This window comes from Cotesia glomerata, linkage group LG4 (assembly GCF_020080835.1).
Source record: "Cotesia glomerata isolate CgM1 linkage group LG4, MPM_Cglom_v2.3, whole genome shotgun sequence".
NCBI classification, from domain to species: Eukaryota; Metazoa; Arthropoda; class Insecta; order Hymenoptera; family Braconidae; genus Cotesia; species Cotesia glomerata.
The window spans coordinates 16,782,076-16,798,260 of NC_058161.1; the positions used below are offsets into that span (position 1 = coordinate 16,782,076).

At 30.7% G+C, this 16,185-nt stretch overlaps 1 protein-coding gene across 2 annotated transcripts; it reads left to right on the forward strand.

Annotated features, from left to right (window-relative positions):
• The first annotated feature begins 5,082 nt into the window (after positions 1–5,082).
• On the forward strand, positions 5,083–7,008 carry LOC123264250 (nucleolar protein 16-like). 2 transcript variants are annotated; one of them, XM_044727443.1, is made up of 3 exons: positions 5,083–5,288; positions 6,014–6,652; positions 6,737–7,008. In XM_044727443.1, exons 1-3 carry the CDS (start codon positions 5,188–5,190, stop codon positions 6,954–6,956), a joined length of 960 nt encoding a protein of 319 aa, XP_044583378.1. In that variant the 5' UTR covers positions 5,083–5,187; the 3' UTR covers positions 6,957–7,008. The 2 variants fall into 2 exon arrangements, with proteins under 2 accessions (XP_044583378.1, XP_044583377.1); XM_044727442.1 differs by having other exon boundaries at positions 5,084–5,288; positions 6,014–7,008.
• Positions 7,009–16,185: the final 9,177 nt, after the last annotated feature.

Genomic DNA, 16,185 nt, shown 5'->3' on the forward strand with positions numbered 1-16,185 from the left:
TTAAAGCGGTGTAGATACTCTCGAAAACACCCATGTCCCGACAACATCTGCGTAAGATAGTAATTGACCTCACCGTGATTCCGGTTAAGCCAAATGTCGACCCGAGGTATGAGACGGTGCGTCCACCTACCCTTCTCTGCAGCATCCCATTGTAGTTGCCATCGGCCTATGCTCTTTGCCGTTCTTCAATTCTAAGTTCTTCCGGGCTCAGTGCAGTTGACCTTTTCGTTGGTAAAGGGCCCGTCTTTCCTCTGCTAGAACTCTAAGAGGTAGGGTTCCAGCAATGACGCACACTGCTTCTTCTGATAGAGTGCGGAAGGCACTAGCTACTCGTAGGGCACTCTGTCGGTATATTGGTCCAGCTTTTCTCCATGATTCTTGGGTTTCCAGTGCATCAGCCCAAATGGATATTCCGTAAGTGAGCACTGATGTGACTACTGATGACAATAGTAGCCTCCTGCTCTGCATTGGGCCTCCGATGTTAGGCATCAGCCGTGCGAGACTAGCCCTCACTACTGACGCTTTGGCACTGACATGTTCCACCTGCTGTTTGAAGTTGAGTCGTGCATCCAGCATCACTCCCAGATAACGGATAAATGGTTGTGATGTGATTTCTCGGTCACCGACATTAATCTTAATTGTTTCAACTTCTTTTCGGCTGGTAATAAGCACTGCTTCGGTCTTCTGCTTGGCCAGTTGTAGGTTCACTGTATCCATCCACTGGTTGATCTTCTCAAAAGTGATGTCAAACAGATGTTGAATCTCGTCGAGGTGTTTGGCGACGATCACTGCGGCAACATCATCCGCATACGCTACCAGTTTGACACATCTTGGAAGCTTTCAGTCTCAGGAGCCCGTCATACATGATATTCCACAGAAGTGGACCAAGAACAGAGCCCTGTGGCACACCACCGGTTATATCATACTCTTTTGGACCATTCTTTGTATCGTATTTCAGCACTCTATCTGTAAAATAGCTAATCACTAGTCTGCGAAGATATGTTGGCACGTTCTTCTCGTCGAGAGCTTGCATGATGCAGTCCCAATTAGCGGAATTGAAAGCATTTTTGATGTCCAAGGCAGCCACCAGGCAGTACTTCTTCGTTCCACCCTTCCATCTACTTCCTGCGATTGCCTCTTTGGCCGTATTAACAACCAGGTTGATCGCGTCCAGGGTTGATCGTCCTTTCCGGAATCCATACTGGTTGTCTGCCAAGAGTGGGTCGACTACTGCATCTATTCGCTGATGGATGATACGCTCAAATATCTTACCCGCCGTATCTAGCATGCAGAGTGGTCGGTAAGATGACGGTTCTTCTGGCAGTTTCTTTCCTTTAGGTAAAAGTACTAACCGTTGCTGTTTCCACTTACGAGTGTGTGTGTGTGTGTGTGTGTGTGAAAGTATGTGAACCGCTTATAACTTTTGAACGGCTTGACCGATTTCATCGCGGTTGGTGCCATTCGAAAGGGCTTGACCGAACTTAGATTTTAAAAACTATTTGGACTAATTCAGATCAATAAATTTTGAGAAATCTTAAAAAAACTGAAAAAAAAATTTTTTTCAAATGTGGTTTTTTTGGAATAACTTTTAAACGGCTTAAAGGTTCAATTCCAAAAACTAATCAGCTCTTAACCTCAAAAAACCACGTCGATCGCTACCAGTCCGGTCAAAATCGGTTGATTCGTTCGAGAGATATCGTGAACGAAAGAAAACCGAAAAAAGTGTTTTTTCGGAATAACTCCGAATGCTGCCAACCGCGTGAAAATCGGTTTATTCATTCAAAAGTTATTGCGGTTTAAAAATTCAAAAAATAGTGTCTTATCAAATCTCTATCAGACTTTTGAGCTCGAAGAGCTTCAAAGCATAGGGAAGTAATCTCTTTGAGCTCGGAGAGCTCAAAATAACCCATAAATTGTATTTTTGAGCTCCAAGAGCTCAAAAACGTCATTGGTGCAATTTTAAGCGCCTAAGTATGGAATTAGCGGGAAGTTGCAGAGATGGCCTTCAGGGTCAACCGTTTTCCTAATTTTTTCAGTTAAAACTTCAATTTTTAGAATCTTTTTTTTGTTTATTGTTTACATTTTACGAAATGTGAAATTCTTACTCACAAATAACAAGTTCAATTATTGTTTTAACATAAATTTCACTTTTTTTTTTTTAAGTGAATTTCACATTTTTTTAATGTCATTATTACATTGAAAAACTGTAAAATTAACAGTTTTAGATTGACAGTTTTCACAATGTAAAAATAACATTTTTAACTTTGTAAAATTGACATTTTTGGGTTGACAGCGGTAAATCTGTAAATTTGACAGTTTTTTCTGTAATTTCGACAGAGTCTTTTTTCCGTGAGCTAATAGACATTATAAACAAAAACACAAATTTCTTTTTAATATAAAGCTGTCAAAATCTTATTCATTTTTCATTTATTACTTTCCTGATTGAGAAATTAAATTGAAAATGATTAAAAATAATTCGAATTAAATGATTTAAAACAATTTGAATAGATTAATATATAGATATACACTTGGCATAGGTTAACTCATTTCTCTTAATCCAGGTTAATTAAATTTTTCAAAAATTTTAAATTATATTATGAAGTAATAGGCAATAATGTTAAAATCTGGTTCGTAATCAAACTAATTTAGATAAAATAATAAAATTGGATTCTAATCTGAAAAAATTATGTGAACTTTCTACATTTAAGGAGTACTTTGCATGTATCAATTTTAAACATTTTATTCGAATTTAACGATATCTTATATCTATATACTTATTAATTATTGTTGAATTTTTAATATTCATTAATTTATCTATTAGATTTTATATTGTGAAAAGTAAACAAAATTTATATAGACTATTTAAAAAAATATTACAGGTAGACTTTTGAATATTTTTTAGTATATAAATATTCGTAAAAGTTACTTTTTCTCTATCGATACACAGTATCAAATAGAATAAATAATATAGACAATGATCGCAACATTTCATCACTATATAAACTTAGCTTATAAGAATAATGAGATGTGTAACGACATATCGTTTGAACAGCGTAGGGGGTTAACTATCGATCTAGCACGCGCGCGACTCGGGTTCGAATCTTAGTTATGGCAATTGCGATTTTCACTTTCTCTCTTTAAACCGACAATATTAGGTCTAATTAAAATAATAAACATTCGAAATCAGCATCGGTGCTTCATGAAACTCTGAATTATTTTTCATAATTTACTTTTATTATTACTAGAAATTTGAATAGCGCGCTACGCGCGCGCCTAAATTTTAACCAATAATGAATTGTGGCCCGTTTTTTGCGAGTTTCGACCTTTGACTAATTTCAAGACTTTCATCTATTTTATAATATAGGATTAATATAATTTTTGTTGTGTTCTTATTATTGCTATCATTATAATAGCGTATAGAGATCAAAAATCATTTATTTGTGCGAGTTCAGAAAAAAGAGCTCTTTAAGAGCTCGTTTTGATGAGTTCTTAAAGTCTACAATAAGCGGCGCATTCGACCTCTTCAGAAGGTCTTAAAGACGTCTTTTAGACGTAGACTCTGACGTCCAAATCAGAAATCTGAGCTCATTCGGAATAACTTAAGGTATTACCCTCGCGACTTCCGTCGTCAAAAGTTTATGCCAGAGTGTACGGTACACATACCGGATAGCCATTATTGACAAGCCTAAAACTTTTTGCTGTTTATGTAGTTATTTCAGCCAATCACGAAGGAGATACTGATCGTTTGAAAAGTCTGGCAACACTGCGTGAGCGTTAAGATATTTTATAGTGGTTATACTGTAGTGTTTTGGACTGGCTGTAGACTTACCTCTGTTTTGATACATGCGTTTATTTATTTATTTACATACATTGAAAGATTAATATATTAAAATTGTTAACTTTTTGAATTTTTAATAAATATAAAAAAAATTAAAATTAATTCAGCCGACATTTAAAAATTTTTAGAATTTTTTTTTTATTAAAAAAATGATTACAAAAAAATAAAAAAGAAATTTCACTTGAAAAAAACTTCAAAAACTGTAAATGCAATATAAAAAAAATTTTTTTTTTTCTAATTTAATTATTAAAAAAAAGTCAAAAAATTAAAAATGTTGGCTAACTTTAGTATCATAAAAAAATACTTATTTTCATAAAATAATCATAGTTTTTTTTTTTAAATAAATAAAATTAATAACTATAATATTACACCTGACGTAAATTAAACTTTTCAAATTTGTCAGCGCATGCGCGTCTCATACTTCTTTCGCGGCTAACAAAACTTGCGCTGTTGCCACAGCTTTATTAACGTATCCCCTCCTCAGTTAAAGTCTGGTAAATTTTTCATTACTTATTAATAAATATCTCTGAAACTGTGTGGTAATTATCAATGAATTTTTTTTTTTTAATTGTTTAGTTGTTAGTTAACGTTACTCTAGTTTTTTAAAAAGATCCTAAGAAAAGTTTCTAAGATATAAAAATGTTTGTAGGTAAATTTTTCGATATCCCGTATACCGTAATGTATAAGAGAGTTCAAAACTCAAACTTCAAAATTAAATATCTCGGAAACTAGATGGTAAAAAATTCTCAAATTGCGCCAATCGACGCAGAATTATATGAACATTAATCTACCAAAATTTAAAAAAAATCCTAAGAAAACGACTTTGGTGAGGGTACTACCTTAATACGTCATTTTGCTATCTGGGACGCAGGCCAAAAAGTACAGCCTTCGTGACTTTACATTTAACCAATTTAATGACCGTCGTTATGGTGTGATGTGTTCATCTCGCCTCAAATTAAAAATGAATCGAATAGCATTGTTAACAAGTCGCTGCAATTTGCAATCAAGTTCGTTCGATAAGTTGAGAAACACTACTGAGCAATAGTCAATAATAGGAAGGAATAATTATTGTGAATGTAAATAAAGAAAGTGTGGGAGAAACTTTACATTTACTGCCATCTATTGACAGTAATCCTGAAATTCTTCTTACCTACTGTAAGACAAAACTAATTTTTGTATTACCATCTGAAACTTGTGTACAATCTGATCAATACAATATACCTATATATATATATTATATTTTGTCATGCTTGTACGTTTACGTTTACATACATGTAAAGTTGAATAAAACCCACGTGTTCATAAGAAATAAGTAAACTTATTATTAATAATAATATATAAAATTAAAAATGACTAAAATACGTAAAGTTAAACGCCGTCAAAAGTACAAAGTTGATGTCAATCGCAAAAGACTAAGGAATAAATTAAGGAAAAAACCTAATATTCAATGGTAAATATAACCTAAATTTTTTATTTTATTTTTTTATTTTATTTATTTTAATACTTTTTTTTTTTAAAAAAATTTACAAGCTTTAAATTTATAATAGAAATTTTTAAATGTTAATCAAAAAGTAATTTTATGTTTTTAAAAAATATAGCAAATGTCAAAATCAAAAATTTATTATTATTATTATTATTATTATATTTTATAAATTATTATCAATATTTATTAATTAAATAAATTATTATTAATTTATTTATTTATTAAAATTTTGTATGATAAACTTTAAATTCAAAATTTCTGATTAAATATTGAAGATACTCAAAAATCATATTAATCTTTTTTTAATTTTTAACACAAAATTTAATTATCTACAAAAAAATTCCTCATCAATTTTTTCTTATCTCAGTTTTATTTTTTCAAAAGTTTAAACTACTAAATTGTGGCTAAAATATTCAAGATGCAAAAAAATCATATAAAAAATCTTTCTTATAAATATTTAAATTTTTTATATAAAAAGTTCTAATCAAATTCACCGTATCTTTAACCCGTGAGCCAGAATTTTAAAAATACGCTCTAATTTTTACCGTCTCATAACTCAACTTTTAAATTTATTATTATTATTAATTTTTTATAAATAAAAATTATTATTATCATTATTTTTATTAATTTTTTATAGTTAAAAATTATTATTATTATTATTAATTTTTCATAAATCAAAATAAATTTTCCAGTGATCAAATAAAAAATGCCTGGGAAGATAAAAAATCAATCCGCCGAAATTTATCACAAATGGGTCTGGCCTACGACGCAAATCAATTATTTAAAGTACCCAGCAATAAAACGCAAATAATCAAAGCCGTAAAATCCTTGGAATCCCCTGAAGAAGAAGAAGAAATCCAAAAAGACAGACCAAAATCCAAAAAACCAGATAAAAAAATAAAAAAAAATGTAGCGATGGAACTGGAAGCGGAGGCGCGCGCCCCGAGGGAGCGGAAATTCCGCGTTCCCCAGAACCAGGTAATTTTCGTGACCTACATGATGGACAAGTACGGCGAAGACTACGAAGCGATGGCCAGAGACAAGAAGAACTACTACCAGTTGACCTGGAGGCAGATCAGGAAGCAGATCAATGTCTTCAAAGGAGTTCCCGAGCAATACGCGGAGTATCTGGTGAAGAAAGGGGAGATTGTGCTGGACGACCCGGAGCCTCTGGAGGTCACCAAGAAGAAGATCAGTGAGGAGAACGTCAGAAAGTTCAACCTGCCTCAGCCTGGAAGCAAGAGGCAGATGAAGAAGAATAAGAAGACGACCAAGGAATGGATTGAGGAAGAAGTCAGGAGGGAGGAAGAAAAGAATCATGATGATTTTGAAGATGCTGCTGATGATGCTGATGGCTTGGAAGATATTCATATTGATGGTCAGGACAAGGGAGGCAAGAAGATCCAATTGTTCTCTGATGATGATGATGATGATGATGATGATGATGATGATGATGATGATGAAGATGATGATCAGCCAGAAAAGAAAAAGAAGAAGAAAATGGATGACAGTGATAGTGACTCACCAGGCGAGTTAGAGGACGACCAGGATGGAGAATTTGTCAGCCTGAGTGATATGAGCGACCAAGAGCTCTCTGAAGATGACGATGCTGAATTGTCGAGTGACTCTGAGTGAGAATTTTTATTGAGAATAATTGTAAATTAAATAAATAATTTTTTTAAATATATTAATTTTTTTTATGAGCAATTTAAAAATAAGAGGGAAAAATTTTAATTGAGATTTGTGGGTTGAGGATTAAAGATACGGAGAAATGATAGGAGATCTTTTTTTGTAGGAAATTTTATGAATTACAAGAAAGGTTCTTATTGATTTTTTTGTTAATGTTAAATTTTTTTTTTTTTTTTTATCAAATTCAATAATTTTTTTTTAATTGTTCGTTTTTTTATGTACTTTTCAAAAAAAAAAAAAAATATATCAAAAACAGCAAAAAAAAGATAAAATATAAATTTTATCCAAAAACATGAATGCCAAAATTTTTTCCAACTTTTAAAGGCAAAAAAAATATCGAAATCTTTATTTTTTTCTTGCACGACATTTTTTATCATAAATACGCTGTAAAAACGAGCAGAATTGTAAGAAATTGAAAATGTTAATTTTTCACCTAGTTATGGCCTAAAATGGGATTGACCTCACTTGTAAATAATTACCAAAATTTTTAGAGAAGTTTTCTAAAATTTGGAAATAATCTCTAACTTGAGATTACACGGAAAAAAGTAAACTGTAATAAATAACAGTCGATTTATAATAAGTAATGATCAACTGCTAAAAATTACCATTTCAAACCGTAAAATCGTGATTTTACTATTCACTTTATAATATTTACCATTTAAACATTACAATTTACTCTTTAAATGGAAGAAAATACTATTTCAAACAGTAATATTCGCTATGTAAATGTCTAAAATGTTATGTAATAATTAAGAATTCAGACTTTGATATTTATCATTTCGTATCTAAAAAATGATCTTATGATATGTAAAAAGTATAAAATAAAGTTAGTAAATTTCTAATACAAGCAACGTCAATATTTACAAAGTAAAATGGTAAATTTTAAACGCAACGCTAAAAATGAAACTGTAATTATTGACTTGCTTGGACTGGTAAAATGTATATTTTAAAACTATAATTTTTACTGTTTGAAATGTTAAATTCTCCCAAAGTGAGACCCCCTTCTCTTTCATCTGAGTTCCCCTTCTCATAATATGGACTATATATTGAAATGGCAATTTTTACTTTTAGAAACTGTAATTTTTTAAGATGAAAGAGTCGTTATTTACTATAGTGACAGCTACTAATCACTTATTTTGGATATTAAATCATAAATTGTGGCTTTTGTACTTTCTACATTAAGTTCTGTAATATTTATATTTTTGCCACCCCGATGTCCGCTTTACTGTTTGAAACTATAAAAATTAACCGGAATCCGAGTGAATATTACAGTTTACTTTTTTCCGTGTATAAGAGAACTTTTTTGTAGGTAATTTGATTCTCTACAAAAAAGGTCCTTGTCTATTTTTACGTTAACTATTCAGTTTTGTATAACTTTACTAAATTTATCTAAAATGTTTAATTTTATAAGTTTGATTAGTCAGTTTTTGATAATTGATGAAATTTAATATTAAATAAGATTTTATTACAATAATTTTAAAGTTTCTATAAAATATAAAATTAAAGAAAATTTTATTAAATTTTAGTTTCGAATTATTAAAAACAATATTTACAATAACTTTTTTTATTAAAACAACATAATACTAATTGAAATAAAATTTGTCAATTTTTGTGAAAAAAATTACTCGAAGAAGAGATTCTCATCTCTATAGCATAACCCGAGCGGCGAGAACTCATCAGGATATCCACATTTCAAGGAATCGCAACAGTCATGATCAAACCAGCACTAAAAATCCCAAAGAAAAAATTATAAACAACTGTTTGTATTTCTTCTAAATTAATTAAAAACTATTAGAACAACTTTCTAAAAAGAATTAGAATCAAATTCAGAGCTAAATATTGAAGATATAAAAAAAAAACCTTTTTTGTTGAGGATCGAATTTCCTACAAAAAAGGTCTCATTTCATTTTTTCTTATCTCCAATCATTAACCTATAAAATTGACTTTTAAATCTGATTAAGCAAGGTTGAAAAAAATTTTGAATAAATTTTCAAAAAAATTTTTTTATGGCACAATTACTTCAAAATTTTAAACACAAACTTACACCATCGTCATCATATCCGCAGTCTAAAACTTTGGATAAAGCTTGAAGGGCTAAAATAAAAACGACTAAAGCCAAAATCAAAACCAGCAGTTTTGACATTTCTTCTTTCGTTTTAACTTATAATTACAATCACTACCGCAATTACTGTTTACGACTGACTAAATAGAAGCTACAGTCGGGGACTCGATCATGGAAATTTTTAGACAAACATTAAACATTTGCACTAATTTGTTTCGCAAAAGAGACAAACAAACAGTCGATTGGTTTGCAAACAATTTGCAGTTATTATTAACCAGAATGTCAATCTTGATCATGAACAAACAATTTTGAGATAAGGATAATGATTGGGTTTTATTATCGACGGAAGCTTATCACGTCATTACATTAAATCGATCTGTTCAAATTTGGGAATTTTTTAGAACCAATTTGAATTAAAACGAAATTGATCTAAACCGAGGTAGAAATTTAAATTGCGATTTATCGGTTAAAGATTAGAGATACGCAAAAATGATAAGAGTTTTTTTTTATAGGAAATTTAATACTCTACAAAAAAGGTCCTTTTCAATTTTTTCGTATCTTCAGTTGTGTAAGCTGAATTTCAAATTATAAAGTTCCTTTTATTCAATTTTTTGTGATAAAAAATTTAAATTTAAAATTTCAGGTCAAATATTAAAAATACGGAAAAACAATACAAAACCGTTTTGGAGGAAATTTAATTTTCTATGAAAAAGGTCCTTATCAATTTTTCGAAATTTTGATAATTACCCAAGTTAAACGAGAAAAATCAAAATTATTTTTGTACACAGAAAGAAAAATTTCTTGACTGGAGAACAAAATTCTTGGCTCAAGAAAATTTTCGGGTGCCTGAAGGAAGACCGAAGTTGTGTTGGCCGAAGTAAATATTTTTCTTGAAATTCTATTCTTGACAGAAGTAATTTTTTCTTAATTCAAATTTTCATAAATACTTGATACAATAAATTTTTATATTTAATCAAGATTTTTAGATACTTTAGGGAAGCAGCGCCATCTACTTCAGCTGAGAAAAAAATGTTCTCACCTTGACAAAATTTTTCTCTTGAATATTTGATACCCACCCGAGTAAAAATGAAATTATTATTTTTTACGGAAAAATAATAAATTTCGTTCGACCGCCGCACCACCGCTGCACCACCGCCGCACCATACCGCCGCACCACCGCTGCACGACCGCCGTTTGGCGGACTATTACGCCGCACGCAAAAAATTTACTCCCCCTAGCATCGCCGCACTACCGCTGCACCACCACCGCACCAATGCTAAATAATACCTACAATTTCACAAAAAATGGTATCATAATTAATTTATCACGCAATAATTAATTAATAAATAATGGGACTAGAAATCTTTATGTAAGACCTATTGATCAACCTCCTTTTAATCGAATGCCTAATATTAAAAAAAAAAATTTTTTTTAAATCAGGCCAAAGCACCGCGAAATTATTGATTTTTTTAGTCGTATTGTTGATGTAGATTTTTAATTTCGTCCTCGGGTTGCACAGAAGCGGTACGCCTATTGAAATACTCTGAAAGAATTTTAAAAATTGAACTGTGATGGGATTCGAACCTGGATCGTCTGCATGGAACTCTCGAACATTGCCAACTGCACTGCAAGCCATACTTAACTTGAAAAATTCAGTTAAGCTATTTGAATGATCAACGAATATATTATTTCAATGTATATACCATCAAACAGTGGTATGGTGCGGCGGTGGTGCAGCGGTGGTGCGGCGGTCGAACGAAATTTATTATTTTTTCGTCAAAATTAATAATTTTATTTTTACCCGGGCGCGTCACAGCTGTGGTGCGGCGGTGGTGCAGCGGTGGTGCGGCGAATAGAAATTTATTTACTTGTCACGGCGCTGGTGCAGCGGTAGTGCGGCGAATAGATAAAGTCTTTACTCGTCACGGCGGTGGTGCGGCGGTGATACGGCACTTGTAAAATAACCAAAATTTTCACGGCTGTAGTGCAGCGGTGGTGCGGCGCTTAAAAAGCCGTGCAGCGGTGTTGCGGCGGTGGTGCGGCGGAATTCTGTTTTTACTCGGGCATTTTATATTATTTTAGCGTGCAAATATACATATTGAATGAAAAAAAATGATTCAATATTATTTAATCTTCCCATTTTAATCAATAAAAATATTAATGAAAATTTACTTCTATCGAGATATTTAATTTTTTGGAGCAAGAGAGAAATTTTCTCAAGACAAGAAAATTTACTTCTATCAAGAAGATTATCTTGACATAAATAAATTTTCTTGGATCAAGATATGTATTTCTTAAAGCAAGAGAATTAATTTTGCTGGAATAAGTGAAATTTATTGTGTCAAAAAAAAATTTTTTTTTCGCTTAAGAAAATAATTAGAAAGAAAAATATTTTCTTGGCCCAAGTGAACCTCTTTTTCTGAGTAGATTTTATATAAATCTAATTATTGCATTTCCCGTCTAGGGTAAAAGACCCCATTAGTGACGGGAATCCCATTACTGACACTTTCTTTAATAAGTACATTCAATTAATGAAATCATTAATTTCTATTATGAATATATTATTTCTAATCTTTAAGACCTTTGGATCAAAAAAATTTTTAATTTTTATTCCAAGTAAAACATTTTTCCATTGAAAGAAAAAGTACCACTAATAGGGGTTAAAGGTGCCACTAATGGGGTCTTTTACCTTGTAATATTTTTATTATCGACTTTCGAATTCAAATCCTGGCTAAAGGGTAAGAGCTTCGGAAAAGTAGTCTGGAGTTTTTTTGTAGAGGATTTAATTGTCTACAAAAAAGGTTTCATAATTTTTTCATATGTCCAATATTTCACTCGCAATTTTGATTTTAAGTTTTGGATAAATAACACATGAATTTTTACAACTAAAAAAAAATTTTTTTTAACTGTTGAATCAAAATTCTGGCTTAAGGATAAGAGATACAGAAAACCTGATAGAAACCTTTTGTTATAGAGAATTGACTTTCGTACAAAAAAGGTCTTTTACAATTTGTTGTAACTTCAATCGTTACGATTGACAATAATGAATTTAAAGACGAAAAAACCGGAATAAGAAATCAATTGAAATAGAAATTAGAATCGAACTCGTTCTATTTCTATCAACGGGTTAATTTGAGGAAATTAACCTGTGCATAGATACATAAGAATAATCCGGATTATCGTATAGGGATACGTTGGAACGTACCTGCAATCTTCATGAATGCGTGCACACAGACGCAATCGAGGGTAGATTGAGCCATTTACCGGGGTGTGGCTCCTGCCAGGATTAATTCCATGACAACCAATCATACTCGAGTGATCCCCACTCTGTTTCAGATCCTGCTCCTGTGGATCCCCGTAAAATGCCGGAGCTCTCTTGCTTAGCTTACTTTATATTACTCCCTTCAGTTCCTTTATGTCCTCCCCGACCTCCTCTCGCAATCCGAGGATTATAATTGCTTCTGTTTCAATATACATCTCATGCTAAATTACTACAAAACTAACGCGTCTATTCATACCCGACATTCTTGGGATGAAATTGGGATATTAGTTGAGAGATGTTCACTTTTCAGAGCTTTTTAGGATTTCTGGGAATAAAAAGTTGAAAATCTTCAGCTGAATTAGATTTATTAATTGATTTAAAGAAATTAGTTTTGATTTTTTTTTGTGATGGATAATTAAAGAAAATGATTAGAATTTGAATTTTGGCTGCAGGGTTAGAGATACAGAAAAATTGATAAGAATCTTTATAGTAGAGAATTGAATTTTCTTCAAAAACTATTTATTATGATTTTTTTATATTTTTGATATTTGACCCAAAATTTAAGACTAAATTTTGATCGAAGACAATTGAAATAAAAAAACTTTAAATTCAAATTTAAACTGGATTAGGGATACAGGAAAGTTGATAAGAATCCTAAGAATCTTGATTGTAGAAAATTGAATTTTCTATAAAAATAGATTCTTACGATATTTTCATATTTTTAATATTTGACTCTAAATTTTGATCACAGACAATTGGGAATAAAAAAACTATAAATTGGAATTCGAACTGAAGAATTAGAGACAGAAAAATTGATAAGAATTTTTTTTATAGAAAATTGAATTTTTTATAGAAAAAGATTCTTGATTACCTCTAAGAAGCTTCCCTAAAGTACCGGCTTAATTATTCCCCACATATAGCGCTAATTTAGGTAAACGGAGATTGATAAAGGGGAATTTGGTTTGTTGTTAGATGAAAAGAGAAGAGAAGTTTTAGGAAATTTGAACTTTTAGAGATGTTGGAAATTGCAATTGGAAAAATGGTGTTACTTAGGTTTATCTTGAGTAATTATGATAATTTTGAAGATTGATAAGAATCTTTTTTATAGATGATTAAATGTACTGCAAAAGGCCCTTATGATATTTTTGGATCTCAAATATTTCACTCTGAATTTTGAGGTTCTGGGCGACTTAAAAATTTTGTAATGACTATAATTCTGAATTTATTAGTCGATTAACTTGATTAATGATAATATTACTCTATATCTTGGTCTCTGGATTCATACAAAAAATTAGAACTCAAACACTATTTTGAAAATTAAAATTAATAATTATAATTTTTATAATTTTAGTGCGATAAGTTATTGAAAGTTTGAATACAAATTTTGGCTAAAGGATAAGAGATACTGAAAAATTGATAGGAAATTTTTTCATAGAAAATTGAATTTTTTATAAAAAAAGATTTTTACAATTTTTTCATATTTTTAATATTTGACCCAAAATTTTTAACTCTAAATTTTGATCAATTGGGAATAAGAAAACTTTAAATTGGAATTTGGACTGAAGGATAAGAGGAAAAATTGATAAGGACCTTTTTTGTATAAAATTAAATTTTCTACAAAAAAGATCTCTTATCTTTTTTTCGTACCTCCAATATTTTACACAGAAATTGAAATAGAAATTTTTTTCACTCCCGCGGTTTGGTTTGTGCCGCGATTTTGCAATGTCTATAACTCGAAGACTACTTGACCGATTCATTTGATCTTTGGCAACTCAACGACAAATAGTGGCCCCTATGTTCCTCCAAAAAATCAGCTCAAAAATCCAATTTGTTAAATAAATCTTAATTACTACATACTTTTATGAACAAACTTAAAACTTCAAATAATTTCTCATCCATTTATTAAACTGTATGATGTAGGTATAAGCTCTTGATAAAGGTAAAGTTACAAAACCTCAAGACTATTATGAAGTCAAGATTAAGCTATAAATTTGAAAATTTACTTTGAGGATTAAATTTAGCCTTGGATACGTATATCTAACTATAACTATAGAGGAATGTCTACAAAGGATTTAGCGTTGGAACATACAGATATATCTTGAGAGCAATTACGTCACAGATTAATAAAATTTTGACGTATTATATATATTACTTTGGTTATAGAACAAGTTCTGCAATAAACTTTAAACTTTTCTTCTTTCTTCCTTATTGTCGGAGGATATTGTATTCAACCCTCGGTATCTTTATTATTTATATTTAGAATAATAATTGTATATTTATTGCTTAAGATTAAGAAAGGAAAGTAGAAAGCTGGAGCGCAATAAAACAACCAGGCAATATTGCTAAAACGGACAAATGTTTAAATTAAATAACTGAATTCGCTTACCGTTCCGACAATATATATAAAGTCTTTATAAGGCTTAAAGAATTTCTATTGAAGCTCAATATCTACAGTAACCGTCCCCGGCAAATGACTCGAGCCACCCTTATTACGTCTCGGAAATTTATCACTGCAAAATTTTTCATCCAAGTATTTTATACAAGGGTAATTGCTTATACACTTTTATTCCGGGTTAAACTTACAAACGCAGTAATTAGGGTTCATCTAAACGGATAAGATTTTTAACCTGATTTTTTTGTAGGGACCTAGGGGTCACTATTTGTTGTTAAGTTACCAAAGATCAATTAAATCGGACAAGTAGTCTCTGAGTTAAAGTCATTGCAAAATCGCGGCACAACCCAAACCGCGGGAGCGAGAAAATTTCTATTTCAATTTCTGTGTTAAATATTGGAGGTACGAAAAAATTATAAGAGACCTTTTTTAATTGAATTTTTTACAAAAAAAATCCTTATCAATTTTCCCTCTTATCCTTCAGTCCAAATTCCAATTTAAAGTTTTTTTATTCCCAATTGATCAAAATTTTGTGTCAAATATTAAAAATATGAAAAAATTGTAAAAATCTTTTTTTGTAAAAAATGCAATTTTCTAAAAAAAAAAATTTTTATCAATTTTTCAGTCTCTCTTATCCTTTAGTCAAAATTTTGATTTAAACTTTCAATAACTTATCGCTCTAAATTTATAAAAATTCTAATTATTAATTTTGATTTTTAAAATAAATACTATTTTAAAAATCAAAATTGAGTTCCAATTTTTTGCACGAATCCAGGAACCAAGATATAGAATAATATTATCATTAATCAAGTTAATCGACTAATAAATTCAGAATTGTAGTCATCACAAAATTTTTAAGTCTCTCAGAACCCCAAAATTCAGAGTGAAATATTTGAGATCCAAAAATATCATACGAGCCTTTCGTAGAACATTTAATCATCTATAAAAAAGATTCTTATCAATCTTCAAAATTATCATAATTACTCAGGATAAACCAAAGTAACACCATTTTTTCTATTTCAATTCCCAAAATCTCTCAAAGTTCAAATTTCCCAAAATCCTCTCCCTTTTTCATCTAATAACAAACTAAATTACCCTTTTTCAATCTCCGTTCACCTAAATTAGCGGTATGTTGGGAATAATTAAGCCGGTACTTTAGGGAAGCTTCTTAGAGGTTATCAAGTATAAATTCCGTCTTGGTATAATGAGGAAATTATGCCGTCAACTTTTGACATGAGAACCTAATCTTAAACTATACTTGTGGCTGATATTAAACCCACTCAATTATCTCCCACGTCTTATAAACTAATGTATCACCACCCAAATAAAAACCGCCTTTCACAAACTTTCGCCCAAAATCCCAATTTTTCAATTTCCACCATCAAAAAAATAAAAAAAAATAATCCATTATTAAATCTCTAATAACAATAAAAACCCCAACATAAACACAACTCTAGGT